General features: G+C 38.4%; 1 protein-coding gene across 8 annotated transcripts in view; it reads left to right on the plus strand.

Moving 5' to 3' along the window:
* LOC308245141 (histone-lysine N-methyltransferase SETDB2-like) overlaps positions 1-16,086 on the plus strand; it is a 103,754-nt gene that overhangs the window by 22,829 nt on the left and 64,839 nt on the right. For all 8 annotated transcript variants that reach the window (XM_080661917.1, XM_080661910.1, XM_080661911.1 and 5 more), the window contains 2 exons: positions 3,047-3,143; positions 14,956-15,519. In XM_080661917.1, coding sequence (XP_080518043.1) covers positions 3,047-3,143; positions 14,956-15,519 — 661 coding nt within the window. The remainder of the gene's footprint in view (positions 1-3,046; positions 3,144-14,955; positions 15,520-16,086) is intronic.

Genomic DNA, 16,086 nt, shown 5'->3' on the forward strand with positions numbered 1-16,086 from the left:
GGTAGTGTGATCCCTCCAACTTCGTTCTTTTTTCTCAAGAAATTGCTTTGGCTATCGAGGATCTTTTTTTGTTTCCATATAAATTGGAGTGTTTGTTCTAGATCTATGAAACATGCCGTTGGTACTTTAATAAGGATTGCATTGAATCTATACACTGGCCAGATTATGATCTCTGAATGCATAATAATCTCCCACTCAGTGTATATCCTATATAATAAAAGGCTAATAGGCAAATTGTCCCCTCGACCAGGAGTTCGACCAGCAGGCAGGCCAGCCAACCACCCATGTCCCCTCCCCCTGGCCAGGCTGGCCGGACCCCACCCATGCGTGAATTCATGCGTTCAGAGATCATAATAATCTGGCCACTTAGTGTAGATTGTTTGGGTAGCATGTAAATTTTAATGACACTAATTCTACCAGTCCATGAACATGGTATATTCTTCCACTTGTTTATATCTTCTTGTATCTTTTTTTTTTTCAACATTCTGTAATTGTCTGAGTACAAGTCTTTTACCTCCTTGGTTGAGTTTATTCCTAAGTATCTTAATTTTTTTATTACATTGGTAAATGGGATTTTTTTTTTTCCTTTCTCTTTCTCAGAGTTCATTATTGGTGTATAAAAATGCCAACAAGTTCTGCGTATTAATTTTGTATCCTGCTGTATTGCCAAAAAAGTACTTTTTGGTGGAGTCTTTAGGGTTTTCTATGTATAATATTACGTAATCTGTGAATAATGACTGTTTTGCATCCTTCTTTTCAATTTGGATGCCTTTTTTTTTCTTGTCTGATTGCTGTGGCTAGGACTTCCAGTACTATCCTATATAATAAAGAGGTAATATGCAAATTGACCCTCACGCCCTCGCACAAGATGGCCGCCCCATGTGGTCAAAGATGGCTGCCACAAGACGGCGGCAGGGGAGGGCAGTTAGAGGCGACCAGGTCAGCAGGGGAGAGCAGTTAGGAGGGACCAGGCCTGCAGGGGAAGGCAGTTGGGGGGGGGGGGACCAGACCTGCAGGGGAGGGCAGTTAGGGGCAACCAGGCCTTTAGGGGAGGGCAGTTAGGGGCAACCAGGCCGGCAGGGGAGGGCAGTTGGGGGTTACTGGGCCAGCAGGGGAGGGCAGTTGGGGCGATCGGGCTGGCAGGGGAGCAGTTAGGCATCGATCAAACTGGCACAGGAGTGGTTAGGGGGTGATCAGGCTGGCAAGCAGAAGCAGTTAGTGGCAATCAGGCAGGCAGGCAGGCGAGCAGTTGGGAGCCAGCAGTCCTGGATTGTGAGAGGGATGTCCCAGATTGGAGAGGGTGCAGGCTGGGCTGAGGGACAATCCCCCCACCCCCCCAGTGCATGAATTTTGTGCACCGGGCCTCTAGTGTTGGATAAAATTGGTGAAAGCAGACAACCCTGTGTGTTTCTGTTTTTAGGGAAAGTAGTTTTGGCCCGTTGAGTATGATGTTGACTGTAGATTTGTGTTATATAGCAAATACAAGGATTAACAACTTTCTAGTAATAAAACTTCATGTTAGTATTTTAAAAAATACTGAGACTGGGCCCTGGCTGGTTTGGGTCAGTGGATAGAGCATCAGCCTGTGGACTGAAGGGTCCCAGGTGTGATTCTGGGGAAAATCAATCCCCATTTGGGGGCGTGCAGGAGGCAGCTGATCAATGATTCTTTCTCATTATTGATGTTGCTATCTCTCTCTTCCTCTCCCTTTCTCTCTGAAATCAATAAAATACATTTTTAAAAATAAATAAATAAATAAATATACTGAGACTGGGGAGAAACAAAATGATTTGGTGTTTAAGTCAAAACAAGCCATCCAAGATCCAGCCTATACTCCACAAATCACTAAAACTTACCTTTATTTTCCTGCTTGTGTATAATCTGTAAATATTTGCTGTGTCCCCATACAAAGGATTAGATATTTTATTGAAATAAATTATTAATTCCCCTTTACCCCTGAATTAATGATTAATTTTAAACTTCCATGTTTTTTAGTAAATCTTATTTCTAACTATGCTTATATACATTTGTCTATTCATATTTGTTAATGTGGGTTTACACTAACTCATGCAAAGAAGTTTTCTGTTAAAATCAGAAATTCTTAATTTGTAAAACTTATTTATTTTTGATGTTATTATAGCTCACTTCAACTCAGATTTTCAACTTTCTTTATCTAGATAATTAAAGAGGGATCTTTGTTTTTCAATGGTCCAAGGAGTGGCCTTGGATTATAACCTAATCTTTTATTGACTTAAATTTTTTTTTCTTTTTTGTAAGACTGGTTTGCACTAAAGGACAGGGTAAGCTGATAATCCAAGGCAGGATGAGAAATCATTTTTTTCTTAAGGTTCATCATTGTGTAGGAAAAAAATGCATTTAAAAAAAACAAAACACCTCTTTAAACCAAACTTATAGAATATTCCACTTACCATTTTTCACAGTAAGAACTGGAAAACTAATTTATTTCATTAAATACACAGTTATGTCTATATTATAATCATGTTAGAGAGTAAGAATAGATGAGTAGAAAAAGAAAGAGACAAAAATCAAAATTAAGTGCAGAAAGATATAGGAGTGATGAAGAGAAATATAAAAAGACAAATGGAAAGACAAAAAGAGGTACCCAAATATCCTATTCAATTCCCTCTATAAAATAGGTAATAGTAAAACAATGAGAAAAGATACATAAACTTTCTTTGTAACATTTTTATAAAGCCTTATGTTATTTTTCTGTACAATACAAGCAGAAGTAGGGATACTTGATTTTCACCTTAAAGGCTGATTAAAATTCAGATAAAGTTCAGGCCAAACTAGAGTTTTCTGCATTAGAAATCTCTTTTATTCAATCTTTTATTTCATCCTATCTTATTTTCTTGATGTTTTTAAAAATATTGACACTTAACTTTTTGGCTCAATCTTGATACCTTAATATGTCTGCAGATTTAAAGGCTCCATATATCTCTAGTTAAGACATTACTTAGATGTTATTATGAATGATTTTTAAATTGGTGTACTTGTTACTCATGTTTTTATTTTTTTTATGTAGATCATAAATCTTTGACCGAGAATGAACAGGAAAACAAATCAGGTTCATTGCCATCTACATCATATGAAGACTTTGTTCCAAAAGACTGTACAGTTCTGTATGTATATCTGTTTAATTTAATTTTGTTCTTAATAGTTTTGCTCCCAGAAAGAGATTTACTCTTGCTACTCGTTTTACAGAAGAGTAAATAGAATATATTAAAAAAGATTACTACTAAAAGCATTAAAAGTTATAAATTTTAGCATTTTAGGTAGGATAAAATTTCATGAGTCCCTTAATAGGTTATTTACTTTTAATATCCTTAGATAATCAAGTATTTTAATAAAATTTAGCTTAGGATGTCTTTGTATATTATTATATTGAAATCTACCAAATTGGTATTTTTTTTTAACTAGAAAATTGTTTTTCCTGGATTATTTCTTTTAAAGTGGAGTATTGAAAAGGGTCAAACATTTATTTCAATATCAGTTCAGTTTTTAAAATGCATAATAGCGCTAAATTAGTATCAGAAATTTTATAAGAATAGGCTAAATTTTTCTGACCTTTTCTTTATTTAAAATGTTTTTATTGATTTTTAGAGAGAAGAAGGAAGAGGCAGAGAGAGAGAAAAAAAAACATTGATGAGAGAGAAACATTGATCAGCTGCCTCCTGCATGGCCCCCACTGGGGATCAAGTCCTCAACCAGGGCATGTGCCTTGACTGGGAATCAAATTGGCAATTTCTTGGTGCATGGGTTGATGGCTCCACCACTAAACCACACCAGCTGGGCTGACCTTTTCTTCTTTAACCACTAATTTCAGTATAAATTCCTCAGCAGAATTCCTTAGTAAAATGGTACAAGAGGAAATCTGACACTCTGACATTTAGTCTTTATTTTTAGTAGGTAATGCCTGTGTTAAAACTTTCAAGTGCTAAAGGGATGTTTCTGAAAATGTTTTGTAGGGAACAGAATTTCAAAAAACCAAAGTGTCTTTAGAAAGTAAGTTATTAAGTTGATTGTCCTTCCAGCTACATAGTAAAGTAACAAAAAAAGTTGTCAATACAGAATTCTTTTTTTTTTTTCAGTGTTTATGAGAGGTGTATATTGACACTATTGCATATGATTTGCATTTACAAATATTAGAGATGTCATTGCAGTTTGAGTCTAAAAGGCTCATCAAAAACTCAGAGAAAGCTCAGTTCACAGTTTTAAAACACTTTAACTGGCCATTTCAATAGCTGAATTCTGACTTTCTTATATACAGCATAAAGTTTTACTACCCTTTTAAAAAGTTAAATCACTCAAAATCACTAAAATAGATTCTTATTATATAAATTACCTTCAGACAAACTGTTCCCCATCTTATCCTAGCTAATAAAAGAGTAATATGCAAATTGACTGTACCTGTGCTACACCCACAAGCCACGCCCACCAGCCAATCAGGAGTGAATATGCAAATGAACCCAACCAAGATGGCTGCAGCCACGGAGAGAGCAGGAGGGAGGCTTGGGTTTCCCTGGCAATGGAGGAAGCCAAGCTTTCCACCTGCCCTTGCCGGCCTAGGCCTCCACTCAAGGCTACAAAGTTTCAATTATAGAAGATAAATAAAGCCCAACAGAAATGGCGGCAGCCACGGAGCTGGAGAGAGCATGAGGCTAGGGTTGCCCGTAGCAATGGAGGAAGCAAAGCTTCTGCAGCCCTGTCCTGCTTTGGCCTCCACTTGAGGCTACAAAGTTTCAATTATAGAAGATATATAAATCCCAACAGAAATGGCTGCCGCCACAGAGCAAGCAGAAGGCTTGGCTCTGCTCAAGGCTACAAAGTTTCAATTGTAGAAGATAAATAGATCCCAGGGCCTCTGCTTGGGTCGCCGGTGGGCATGGCCAGCCTGCAAACCACCACAGGCCCCTTGCCCAGGCCGCCACACGCCCCAAGGGAACCCCCACCCTGATGCGGGACACCCTTCAGGGCAAACCAGCTGGCCCCCACCCATGCACCAGGCCTCTATCCTATCTAATAAAAGAGTAATATGCAGATTGACCATCACTCCAACACACAAGATGGCTGCCCCCATGTGGTCAAAGATCCTGCCCCCATGTGGACACAAGATGGCCACCACAAGATGGCCAGCAGGGGACGGCAGTTTGGAGGAACCAGGCCTGCAAGGGAGGGCAGTTGTGGGCGATCAGGCCAGCAGGGGACGGCAGTTGGGAGGAACCAGGCCTGCAAGGGAGGGCAGTTGTGGGCGATCAGGCCAGCAGGGGAGGGCAGTTAGGGGTGACCTGGCCGGCAGAGGAGGGAAGTTGGGGGTGACTGGGTCTGCAGGGAAGGGCAGTTGGGGGGGACCCAGGCCCGCAGGGGAGGGCAGTTAGGGGTGACCAGGCCTGCAGGGGAAGGCAAACAGGCTGTCAGGGGAGTTGTTAGGGCAGCCTTGGGCAAACTACGGCCCGCGGGCCGGATCCGGCTGTTCTATCCGGTTCTCTTGCTCTCCCCTCCGCTGCTTTACTTTGAATTTATATTAGTTCACACAAACACTCCATCCATGCTTTTGTTCCGGCCCTCCGGTCCAGTTTAAGAACCCATTGTGGCCCTCGAATCAAAAAGTTTGCCCACCCCTGGGTTAGGGGGTGATCAGGCTTGCAGGCAGAAGTGGTTAGGGGCAATCAGGCAAGCAGGCAAGCTGTTGGGAGCCAGCAGTCCTGGATTGTGAGAGGGATGTCCAACTGTCCCAGTGGGATCGGGCCTAAACGGGCAGTTGGACATCCCTTGAGGGGTCCCAGATTGGAGAGGGTGCAGGCTGGGCTGAGGGACACCCCCCACCCCATGCACGAATTTTGTGCACCAGGCCTCTAGTATTTAGATAATTATATTTTAAGCTTAAATGCAGGAATGGTTCATTCTTAAGTATCCTATTATCCTAGCTTATAATCCTTTCGAATTTTGAAGCTCTATCTGTTATATTTTCTTACTAGCTTTTCATCTTGCACAAATATTTAAATAAGCTTTCTAGTCTTTATTGAAGCTCACTGCTAGAGATCTCTTTTCATTACTCTTCATAAGGAACTGTTCAACCAGTTGTGAATTTATTTACCTCTATCATTGTCCTGCCTATGTTTCTCTTTCTTACTCATAAGACTATGAAAAATCAGGATTCACTGCTGTAGCATTCTATATTATTATCAAACTTTATCAACCCTTATCAAAATGTAAGATTAGGTTTATTTGCACTTTTTATTTTATTTTATTTTTTTTTGGAAACTAGTCCATATTGGCTTTTTAAATCATAAGTATTTAAAAGTCACATGGCTGATTATCTCTTTTAGAATTGTTTAGGGATCAATATTAAGCTAATCATTCTGTACTTTCTGGAATGTTCTCTTTTTCATTATTATTTTTTTAAATTCTCACCTGAGGTTATTTTTTCCATTGATATTTTTAGAAAGAGGGGAAGGGAGAGAGTGAGGTGGGAGAGAGAGAGACATCAATGTGATACCCATCAATTGGTTGCCTTCCTCACGTGCTCTGGCAGGGGCTGGGACCAACCGTCAACTCCTCTGTCTGCAGGCCGAAGCTCTAACCACTGACCCAAACCGGCCAGGGCTGGAAGGTTCCCTTTAAAAAAAAAAAGATCAGGGCAGTATTTTTCTATTTTTTATATTTAAATTTTTGACATTTAATTTATTTGGGTCTTGAGATTTAATTTATTTGGGTCTAGAATCTTAAATATGTTTAAATAAAGTAGCATTCTAGGACCCCTTTTAAACTGTCACAGACTTCAGTTTCTTTTCATTTTTTTTGGTCTTTCCAACTTGAGGGCAGCAGCGATAGTTATAGGTAGAAAAGACAAAGGCAAATTTTTTTGAGCCTTCCCTTCTTTCTATTATCAGTTAACTTTGTATGATCATTCCCCAACAGATTGTTTTCTTGTTTCAAAGTAGCTTGACTGAGATCTTTTCATATGATGAGGGGATTAGGTTTAGGATTTTCTTTCTTATCCATTACGAATTCTAAGGCCACATTTCATTCTTGACCAATTATGTTTAAAGGATTATCTTTAAAGGATTATTTTGTTTTTCCCCTGCAGATCATGAGTTTATTATTTGTTTTGCTTTTAGTAGTTAAGCGTCTAGCAGGTCAGTGGTCAAATAGGCAAACTGCCAAACTAAGTGGTGAATAACTTAAGCCAGAGGTTCTCGGCCCTATCTGAATTGCTCAATGTCATATAATTTGTCAATGGAAAATGAGAGTGAAAATCTTAGATCTGATAGGAAACTGGCTTTTTAAATTTTATTCCTAAGTTTAATTTAATTTCCACTCCATATAAGTGAGCTATAACATAGGTACATATAAAAACAAATTTAGCCCTGGCCAGTGTGGCTCAGGTGGTTGGGCATTGTCCCATGCACTGAAGGGTTTCAGGTTTGATCAGTAGGTGGCATGCAGGAGGCAGCTGATTGATGTTCTGCTCTCAAATCAATGTTTCTCCCCTCCCCCTTCCTCTCTCTCTAAAAATCAATAAGAAAGACTTTTAAAAAAAGTTATATTAATGATAATTTTTACAAAAATACCTACTTTTGTGTTGTTAGGAAACCTGGCTTAATTCTTTTTCTTAGTTGAGTAATTTTTTAGGAACACACAGCCAGCTTAAGTAGTGAAATTCATTTGAGATACACCAGGTGTATAGCTTTGGCTAATATACATGGTGAAAGTGGGCTCCTGCCCCACTGCTTAAAAGACCCAGGTTTGAATTTAAGCCATTTGACTTTTTATATCATGTGCACATAAACACCCAAAAGAGCTTATTTTTTTAAAGAAAACACACACACTCCTAACCTACACGTATTTACATACACACATACACACACATATAAATAAAATAGGTTTTCAAGAACAGAAATTGTAACACAGCAGGCCATATGGGGACTAGATTTGAAACAGGGAAATCAGTACCTGAGGGTCCACATTGTTGAATCAGTTTCTCTCTGTATGGTATCAATTGGTTCTTATGTTCCCATAAAATCTGCCCCAGCTAAACACTACATGATCTACTGCATGTGTTACTTCATGATATTATTTTATATCTTAAATTTTTGAGAGAGACTATAAATAGCCCAGTATGAATACATGATCCAACAGATTTGCCTTTACTGAAATTAAAATGGCCATCTTTCCGAGAAGAACGGAACAGAAAACAAATGTTTACTGCAGTCTTTAAGATGAATATAGTTTACATTCTTTTTAAAAATATATATTTTTATTGATTTTAGGGAGAGAGAGAAACATCAATGTGAGAGAGAGACATTGATGAGATCAATGTGAGAGAGAGACATTGATGAGTTGCCTCCCACGTCCATGCAGGAGGCAGCCAATTGATGCTTCACTCTCACATTGATGTTTCTCTCTCTCCCTCCCCCTTCCTCTCTCTCTAAAAATTAATAAAAATATATTTTTTAAAATTTCAGATGATTTGGACTTCCAAACTATAGAAAAATTAATTTAGAACCTTAAAAAAAAACACACACAGAAAAATAAAGATTAGATCTCTTTCCATGACATTAAGTATCATGGCTTCATTCATAACATTATCTATACTTTATTTTACTAGTAAATACTTAATTCTCTGCCTAGAATGTAAGCTCCTTGAGATCATTGAGTTCTCAATTGTTTCCATAATACCTGCTACATAGTTGGCACTCAAGAAATCTTTGAAGGAAGAATGAATGGAAGAATAAACCCCCCATAGGAAAATGAACAAAGCATATGAATAGACAGTTCACCAAAGGAAACATAAAAGACCAATAAACATGAACTTACGTTCAAACTCCCTATTATTAATAAACTCCCTAGTGGTAATAAATTAAGAGGTGATAAAATACAATTTTCATCTATCAAATTGATTAAAATATTTAAAATAAGATTTAATTAGATTAGTATTCATTTATGCTTATAGGAGTGTAATTGGCCAGCATTTTTGGAAAGCAGTTTCAAAATCTGTATTGATTAAAATGTGTATACCTCCTAGCATCATGATTGTGATCTCTAAATATCATATCTCATTAAATGGACTCCTAGTCCCATTGAGCAGCAATTTTCAACCAGTGTTTTAAAACATGCAATACCTAACTATTTAGTCAGGGACACAGACGTCTTTTCCCTTAGATCAGTGGTCGGCAAACTCATTAGTCAACAGAGCCAAATATCAACAGTACAACGATTGAAATTTCTTTTGAGAGCCAAATTTTTTAAACTTAAACTTCTTCTAACGCCTCTTCTTCAAAATAGACTCGCCCAGGCCGTGGTATTTTGTGGAAGCGCCACACTCAAGGCGCCAAAGAGCAGCATGTGGCTCGCGAGCCGCAGTTTGCCAACCACAGCCTTAGATTGTCAAATGAAAAAAGTGACAGCAGCCAACATAACAATAGATGTCCACTGTAAATGAATCATAATTATACCTACTTTTTTGTCACATTTTTTTTGTGTGCCGCAGAATTAGTTTGTGTGTGCCATGAGATTAAAAAAGTTGAAAATTGCTGCAGTAGAGAAATGGCAGATTCCAAACCAGGGACATCTTGTGATGGAAAGCAAAAATGCTATCCAACACTACCATTTGTGTTTGAAAGATGCAGGACCAAACCTGAAGGAGCTCCCACTGGCCAAAATGACACAATTTCAACATCAAAAGGAATAATCACTGTAATGATTTAAGCACATTAAATATATAAAAACCATGCGTTCATAATAGTATTATAAAAATTAGAATTTTAAGTCACATTGGTAGTTGCTAGGGATACTATTCATCATCATTCTGAATACTAGGAAATAAAAAGAATCAAGCATTTATTCTGCCTTACCTATACTGTGTTTCATGATAACCTTAGTTGATGAAGAAAAGTTCTTCTTTATAAAAGAATTCCAGCCCTAGCTGGTTTGGTCCAGTGGATAGAGTGTCGGCCTATAGACTGAAAGGTCCCAGGTTCAATTCCAGTCAAGGGCACATGCCCGGGTTGTGGGCTCGATCCCCAGTAGGGGACGTGCAGGAGGCAGCCAATCAATGATTCTCTCTCAACATTGATGTTTCTATCTCTCTCCCTCTCCCTTCCTCTCTGAAATCAATAAAATATATATATTTTAAAAATTCCATCCAGAAAATTCTAGGAATGATAGAATAAGAAGATTGTTATTTTTATAACATACTCTTCCCCCGCCCCCAAGAAATAGTGGACTTAGGACAGTGCTCTGTAACTGTGGTGAGAGTAGGTGTTTTATTTTAAACTTCCAATTTATTGAGGAGCAATACTCTTATAAAATATAATAAAATGTGGCAATGGCAAATTACTGTCAAGTTTTTAAACTTTTCCAACTTCCAATTTTTGTACTTACCATAAATGAGTAGCACCATTGGGGACTGACACCACCATGAGTAAATGACAAACCTGTTAGGTAAAAGATTCGTGAGGAACTTTCAGATGAATGGATTTGGCTGAAAACACCCTAACCTACTTACAAATCTTAACATCGCTAAAAGTGAACAATCAGACATTGTGTGTCACTTTATTTGACTCAATAGGAAATTTATAGCACCACCTATGAATTACTACACCCCACCACCACCACCACCACCAAAATTGATCCTGAATCTAATAAGCTTCTAGAACTGACTACTGATCTACCAGGAATAGAAGGGCTAGAGGAATGAATTAAATGACAACACCACAATAAAGGCATCAGCCAAATTCCAGAATGCAGGAAATGCTACAAGACAAATGACACAACTTACTTGCACAAACAAATGTCATAAAATGAAGCAGCACTGTTTGAAGGTTAAAGAGACATAAAATACATCTGAATCAAATACAGTGTGGAGATTGTTTGAATTCTGATCAAACAAATTTTAAGATAATCAGGGAAATGAGAATATATATTTCTAAAAAGCCTTATTTGTTAGAAATCAATACTGAATTATTTCAGGTTATGTAATGTCTATAATTTGCTTTAAAACTTCTGTATGTTTCAAGATGAGGCAAGAGGTGGGGAGAATAGATGAAATAAAATAGGCAAAATGTTGGTTATTAATGAAGTTTGGTACCCTGTCAAAGATAAAGATATTAGTTAAAGCAGTAAAAACATTCTATTTAGTATCTGCTGACAATAGGGGAAAAAGTTGAGGTCCATTCCAATTTATGCTGCTGAGGTGACTAGCGTTTTAAGGGGAATGAAGGAGGGAGGAAGAGTAGGGGCTCAAGTGAAAAATTATAAAAGGGTTGGTAAATGTGAGTACCCTTGAGGCCAGCTGAGTGTGCTAGCTGGCAATTATCAGAGTTAAGATTCTGTTCTTCCACAGAGACTGGAAGACAGAGGCCCTATCCTTCCTGATGACTACCTTTCAAAGGAATGGCTTTCGGATTAGGGGTTTACCTTCAGTTGTTGGCTAGAAGAAACAGTAAATTCTCCTGGGAACCTCAAGCTTTCTCAGGCAGGCATTATATTGGGGGTCTGGGGTCATTCTAGAGACATGGCCTTACGCTGTTAGAAGCCTTGCTAGATTTTGGTTGTCTCTTGATGCAGAGGTTTGGACAGAGTCCTTATGTGCCAAAGGTTAGTTCTGCAGTTCTCACAAGCACATGGAGGATCCAATATATCAAACAGCCTTTTCTATGAGTAAAATACACTTTTATGTGTATTTTAAAAGTTTTACTAATAAAAACTTATTTTTAAATGTATATTCCTGTTGAACTCTTTTTTTTTGTAATTAATTCCTTTTAAAGGAATGTATACTAAGGTAATAATCAGGAATTTGGTCAAGAATTTTTATGTACGAGGATATTCATCAAAGCAGTGATAGAGAAAAATTGGTAACAAATGTTTTCAACATTAAAAGATTTATAAATAAATTTATATCCATTAGCCTATTAGATTGTCAGAAACTCAAAAGCATCAAGAGCCAATGATTGATGAGGTTTGGGAAGCAGATACCCATAAATTGCTGGAGGGCAGACCCCGTGGCAATCTTAACAAAATTACTAATCCATTTACCTTGTGACCTAATACTTCCACTTCTGGTAGTATATTCTGCACTGATATATTTACATATATGAAATTGTTATATACAAGGTTACTTGTTACATTATCCTAATATATAAAATCCAGGTGCCATCACGACCGAAACGACTAGATGGACGACCAAACAGCAGGCTAGGGAGCTGAGGGAGCTGGAGCTGTGGGCCCCCAGCCGCCTGTGGCGCGGCGTTGGGAGGAGGGAACTGTGGGCCCAAATGACCAAAGAACCGGTCCGGCTCTTATGGCGGGGCGGGGCCGCGGGGGCTGCTGAGGCCGAGGAGCCTCGCGGGGTGGGGGCTGTGAGCATGGAGGTTCATGGGGCAGGGGCCACGGAGGTGGAGGAGTGACGCTGGGCAGCGGATACGGCCCTGATTGCAGCTAGGCCTAGAGACCCTAATGGCACAGGATTTGATCATGCCCTGGGCCTCTAGTGATTTATAATAGCAAAAGATTGGAGACAATAGAGGACTAATTGAATAAATGATAGAGTTTATGCAGAGGATTACTATACAGCCAGAAAAAGGATGAGGAACCTCATATCTATGCATTCAATATGGTAGCCACTAGCTATACATGGCTATTTAAATTTGAATTAAATAAAATTTAAAATTCAGTTCTTTGGTTGCATTAGCCACATTTAAAAAAAAATTCATTCTCTCTTTTTAAAAAAATCTTTATTGTTGAAAGTATTACATATGTCCCCTTTTTCCCCCCATTGACCTCTTGTAGCCCACCTCCATCCCAGGCCTTCACACCTATTGTCTGTGTCCAAGGGTTATACATGTATGCATGTAAGTTCTTTGGTTGATCTCTTCCTACCCATCTACCCTCCACTGCCTTTTCTCTGAGATTCCACAGTCTGTTCCATGCTTCTTTGTCTATGGATCTATTTTGTACATCAGTTTATTTTGTTCATTCCATTCTACATATGAGTGAGATTATGTGATATTTGTCTTTTTCTAAGTGTGCACTAGCCATATTTAAAAGTGCTCAGTAGCCACATGTGGCTAGCGGCTACCCAGTTGGACAGCACAGATATAGAACATTTCCATTAGTGCAGAAAATTCTGTTGGACAATGCTGCTTTATATAGTAAGTATAAAAATATCTCTAAGATACCTATATTAGTTTCATAATAAAGACACCTAAAGATGGAAAATATTACATAAAACAAAATTGAGGTTCTTTGTGAAAGATTAAAATCTGAGTTCCAAATACATATGGAATCTTTTCACAGATTTTTTTTTTCTTAGAATTAGTACCCATCCTATTTTCTCCTGTCCACTTACCATTTTCAGATGTATCACTATGATGCCAGATAAATTACATATTATGGAATAAATTCACTTGTAAGGCAAATACAGTATAAAGGATTATTGATGAATGAATGATTTTTTGGCTAGCCTTTACTAGACTTTTTGAAGGCAGAAGGCTTGAATCAGGCATGCCACATAACCTTCCTCACCTATTTACAGATATAATCACAGCTCTCTGGAATATTCTGAAATTAGGTTGTGATATAATAAGTTACTTGATCTTTGTCCCAGAGCCTGGCACAGAGCTTTTAAAACCTTTGGAACTCCTGATTGAGAAGAGTATCTTTGGCGTACTAATGAAATGACTCTTGTTGAGGGGCTTCTAGTTTCAGTATGGGGCCTGCTCGCCAGAAAGACTAAACCCTGATTAGAAACTTAAAACTTTCAGTCTTAACATTCCAACCTCCAGGGAGAACTAACCTTTGCCACATAAGGACTCTGGCCAAGGAGAGAATGGCTGGAGATTCAGATAATCACCAGTGGGCAGTGATTTAATCAGTCATGCTTGTAATGAAGCCTCCATAAAAACCTCTAAACATTAGGGTTCTGGTAGCTTCCTGGTTGGTGAACACCTAGAAGTGCTAGGAGAGAGGCACTCATGGGGAGGACATGCCGTGCCCCTTCCCACTTATCTTGTCCTATGGATCACTTTCATTTGGGTGTTCTTGAGTTTTATCTTTTACTAGAGGCCTGGTGCACGAATTTGTGCACCAGTGGGGACCCTCGGCCTGGCCTGAGGGATCAGGCCAAAACCAGCTCTCTGACATCCCCTGAGGGGTCCCGGATTGTGAGATGGTGCAGGCCAGGCCAAGGGAACCCCCCCGCAGTGCATGATCAGGGCTGGGGAGGGACCACGGGAGGGCATGTGTGGCCCGTCTCACTCAGTCCAGATTGGCCAGACCCCAGCAGCAAGCTCACCTACCGGTAAGAGCATCTGCCCCCTGGTGGTCAGTGCACACCATAGCAAGCGGTTGAGTGGCCTTAGCATATCATTAGCATATTATGCTTTGATTGGTTGAACGGCCGACTGGTTGACCGGACACTTAGCATATTAGGCTTTTATTATATAGGATTATAAACTGGTAATAGTAATTAAAGTGTTTTCCTGAGTTCTGTGAGTCTTTCTACAAATTATCAAACCTGAGGGAGTAGGTTGTGGGAACTCCAGGCTAGATCAAAAGTATGGATACCTGGGATTTGTATTTTGCATCTGAAATGAGGACAGTCTTGTGGGATTGAGCCCTTTACTTTGTGGGATATGATACTGACTCCAGGTAGGTGGTATCAGAATTGAACTGAATTAATTATTGGACACCCAACTGGAGAAGTGCTGGAAAAAACACCACATATTTAATGTCTGGAGGGCAAAGAAAGACTGTTGAGGCATATCTTTATATGGCTGCAGAATATAGTATACTCAGAGTCTGGCTTATTTTTGTGTTATCTAAGAAGAAAATAATAGGAACTAATTACCACCTTAATGTGCAGTGTTGTTTTTTTAAATTGGGATTTGTACTATAAATTTGAGATACTAATAAGTAATTAATTTTAAACAGATCTATAAAAAATGAGGAAATTCCCCCTCTGGAAAATAAAGCTGCAAACTTTAGAGAAAAAAAATCATCTTTGAGTTTATCTTACAAAAGTCATGAATGCTCTGGTACCTGTCTGATGAAAATGCTACTAACCTTCAAGGGAGAAAACCCTCTGCAGCTACCAATTACGTGCCACTTCCAAAGACGACATGCAAAGACAAATTCTCATTCTTCAGCACTCCACGTGAGTTATAAAACCCCTTGTGGAAGGAGTCTACGAAACATGGAGGAAGTTTTTCGTTACCTGCTTGAGACAGAGTGTAACTTTTTATTTACAGATAACTTTTCTTTTAATACCTATGTTCAGTTGACTCGGAATTACCCAAAGCAAGAAGAAATTGTTTCTGTTCTGGATATTAGCAATGGAGTGGAATTGGTGCCCATTTCTTTCTGTAATGAAATTGACAGTAGAAAGCTTCCACACTTTAAGTACAGAAAGACTATGTGGCCACGAGCATATTATCTAAACAGCTTTTCCAACATGTTTACTGATTCATGTGACTGTTCTGAGGGCTGCATAGACATGTGAGTAGAATAATCTGACATTTCAAAAAATCTTCTGAATGTTAGGGTACTTATTAAGTCCTGCTATGTATCAGCTTGTCTGTCTATCTAAAACTGTTGGCTAAGAATGTAAAATGGGCAAATGCACTCTCTCACTAGCAATGGGAAAGAAAATTCTTTACCTGTTATAGTAATTTGAAAATTATTTTCTCAAGGTGAGTATTTTTTTAAGTTAGTATCAAAATCACAATTACAGCTAATGCCATGTAACAGTGCCAGACACTCTGACAATTGTTTTACATACATTTTCTTATTCTCACAAAACTCCATGAAGTAGTAATATTATTTTCATGTCATAAATGAGGAAATTGAGAAACCAATTGTAAGATCATAGGGCAAACAAATTAAAGAACTACAATAGTAATCCATGCTTTTAACCACTATATGTTATGTTTTATTTTTACAAATCATTTTCTTGCAATTTTTTAGGAAGTTAATGGTACTTATAATTAGTACTCTCTTGATCATAACATTGACATTCCATTAAAAAAATGAAAACATGTTCTAATATCTTAGGACTTTGAAATC

The sequence above is a fragment of the Plecotus auritus genome (genome assembly GCF_963455305.1).
Source record: "Plecotus auritus genome assembly, chromosome: 3".
Lineage (NCBI taxonomy): Eukaryota > Metazoa > Chordata > Mammalia > Chiroptera > Vespertilionidae > Plecotus > Plecotus auritus.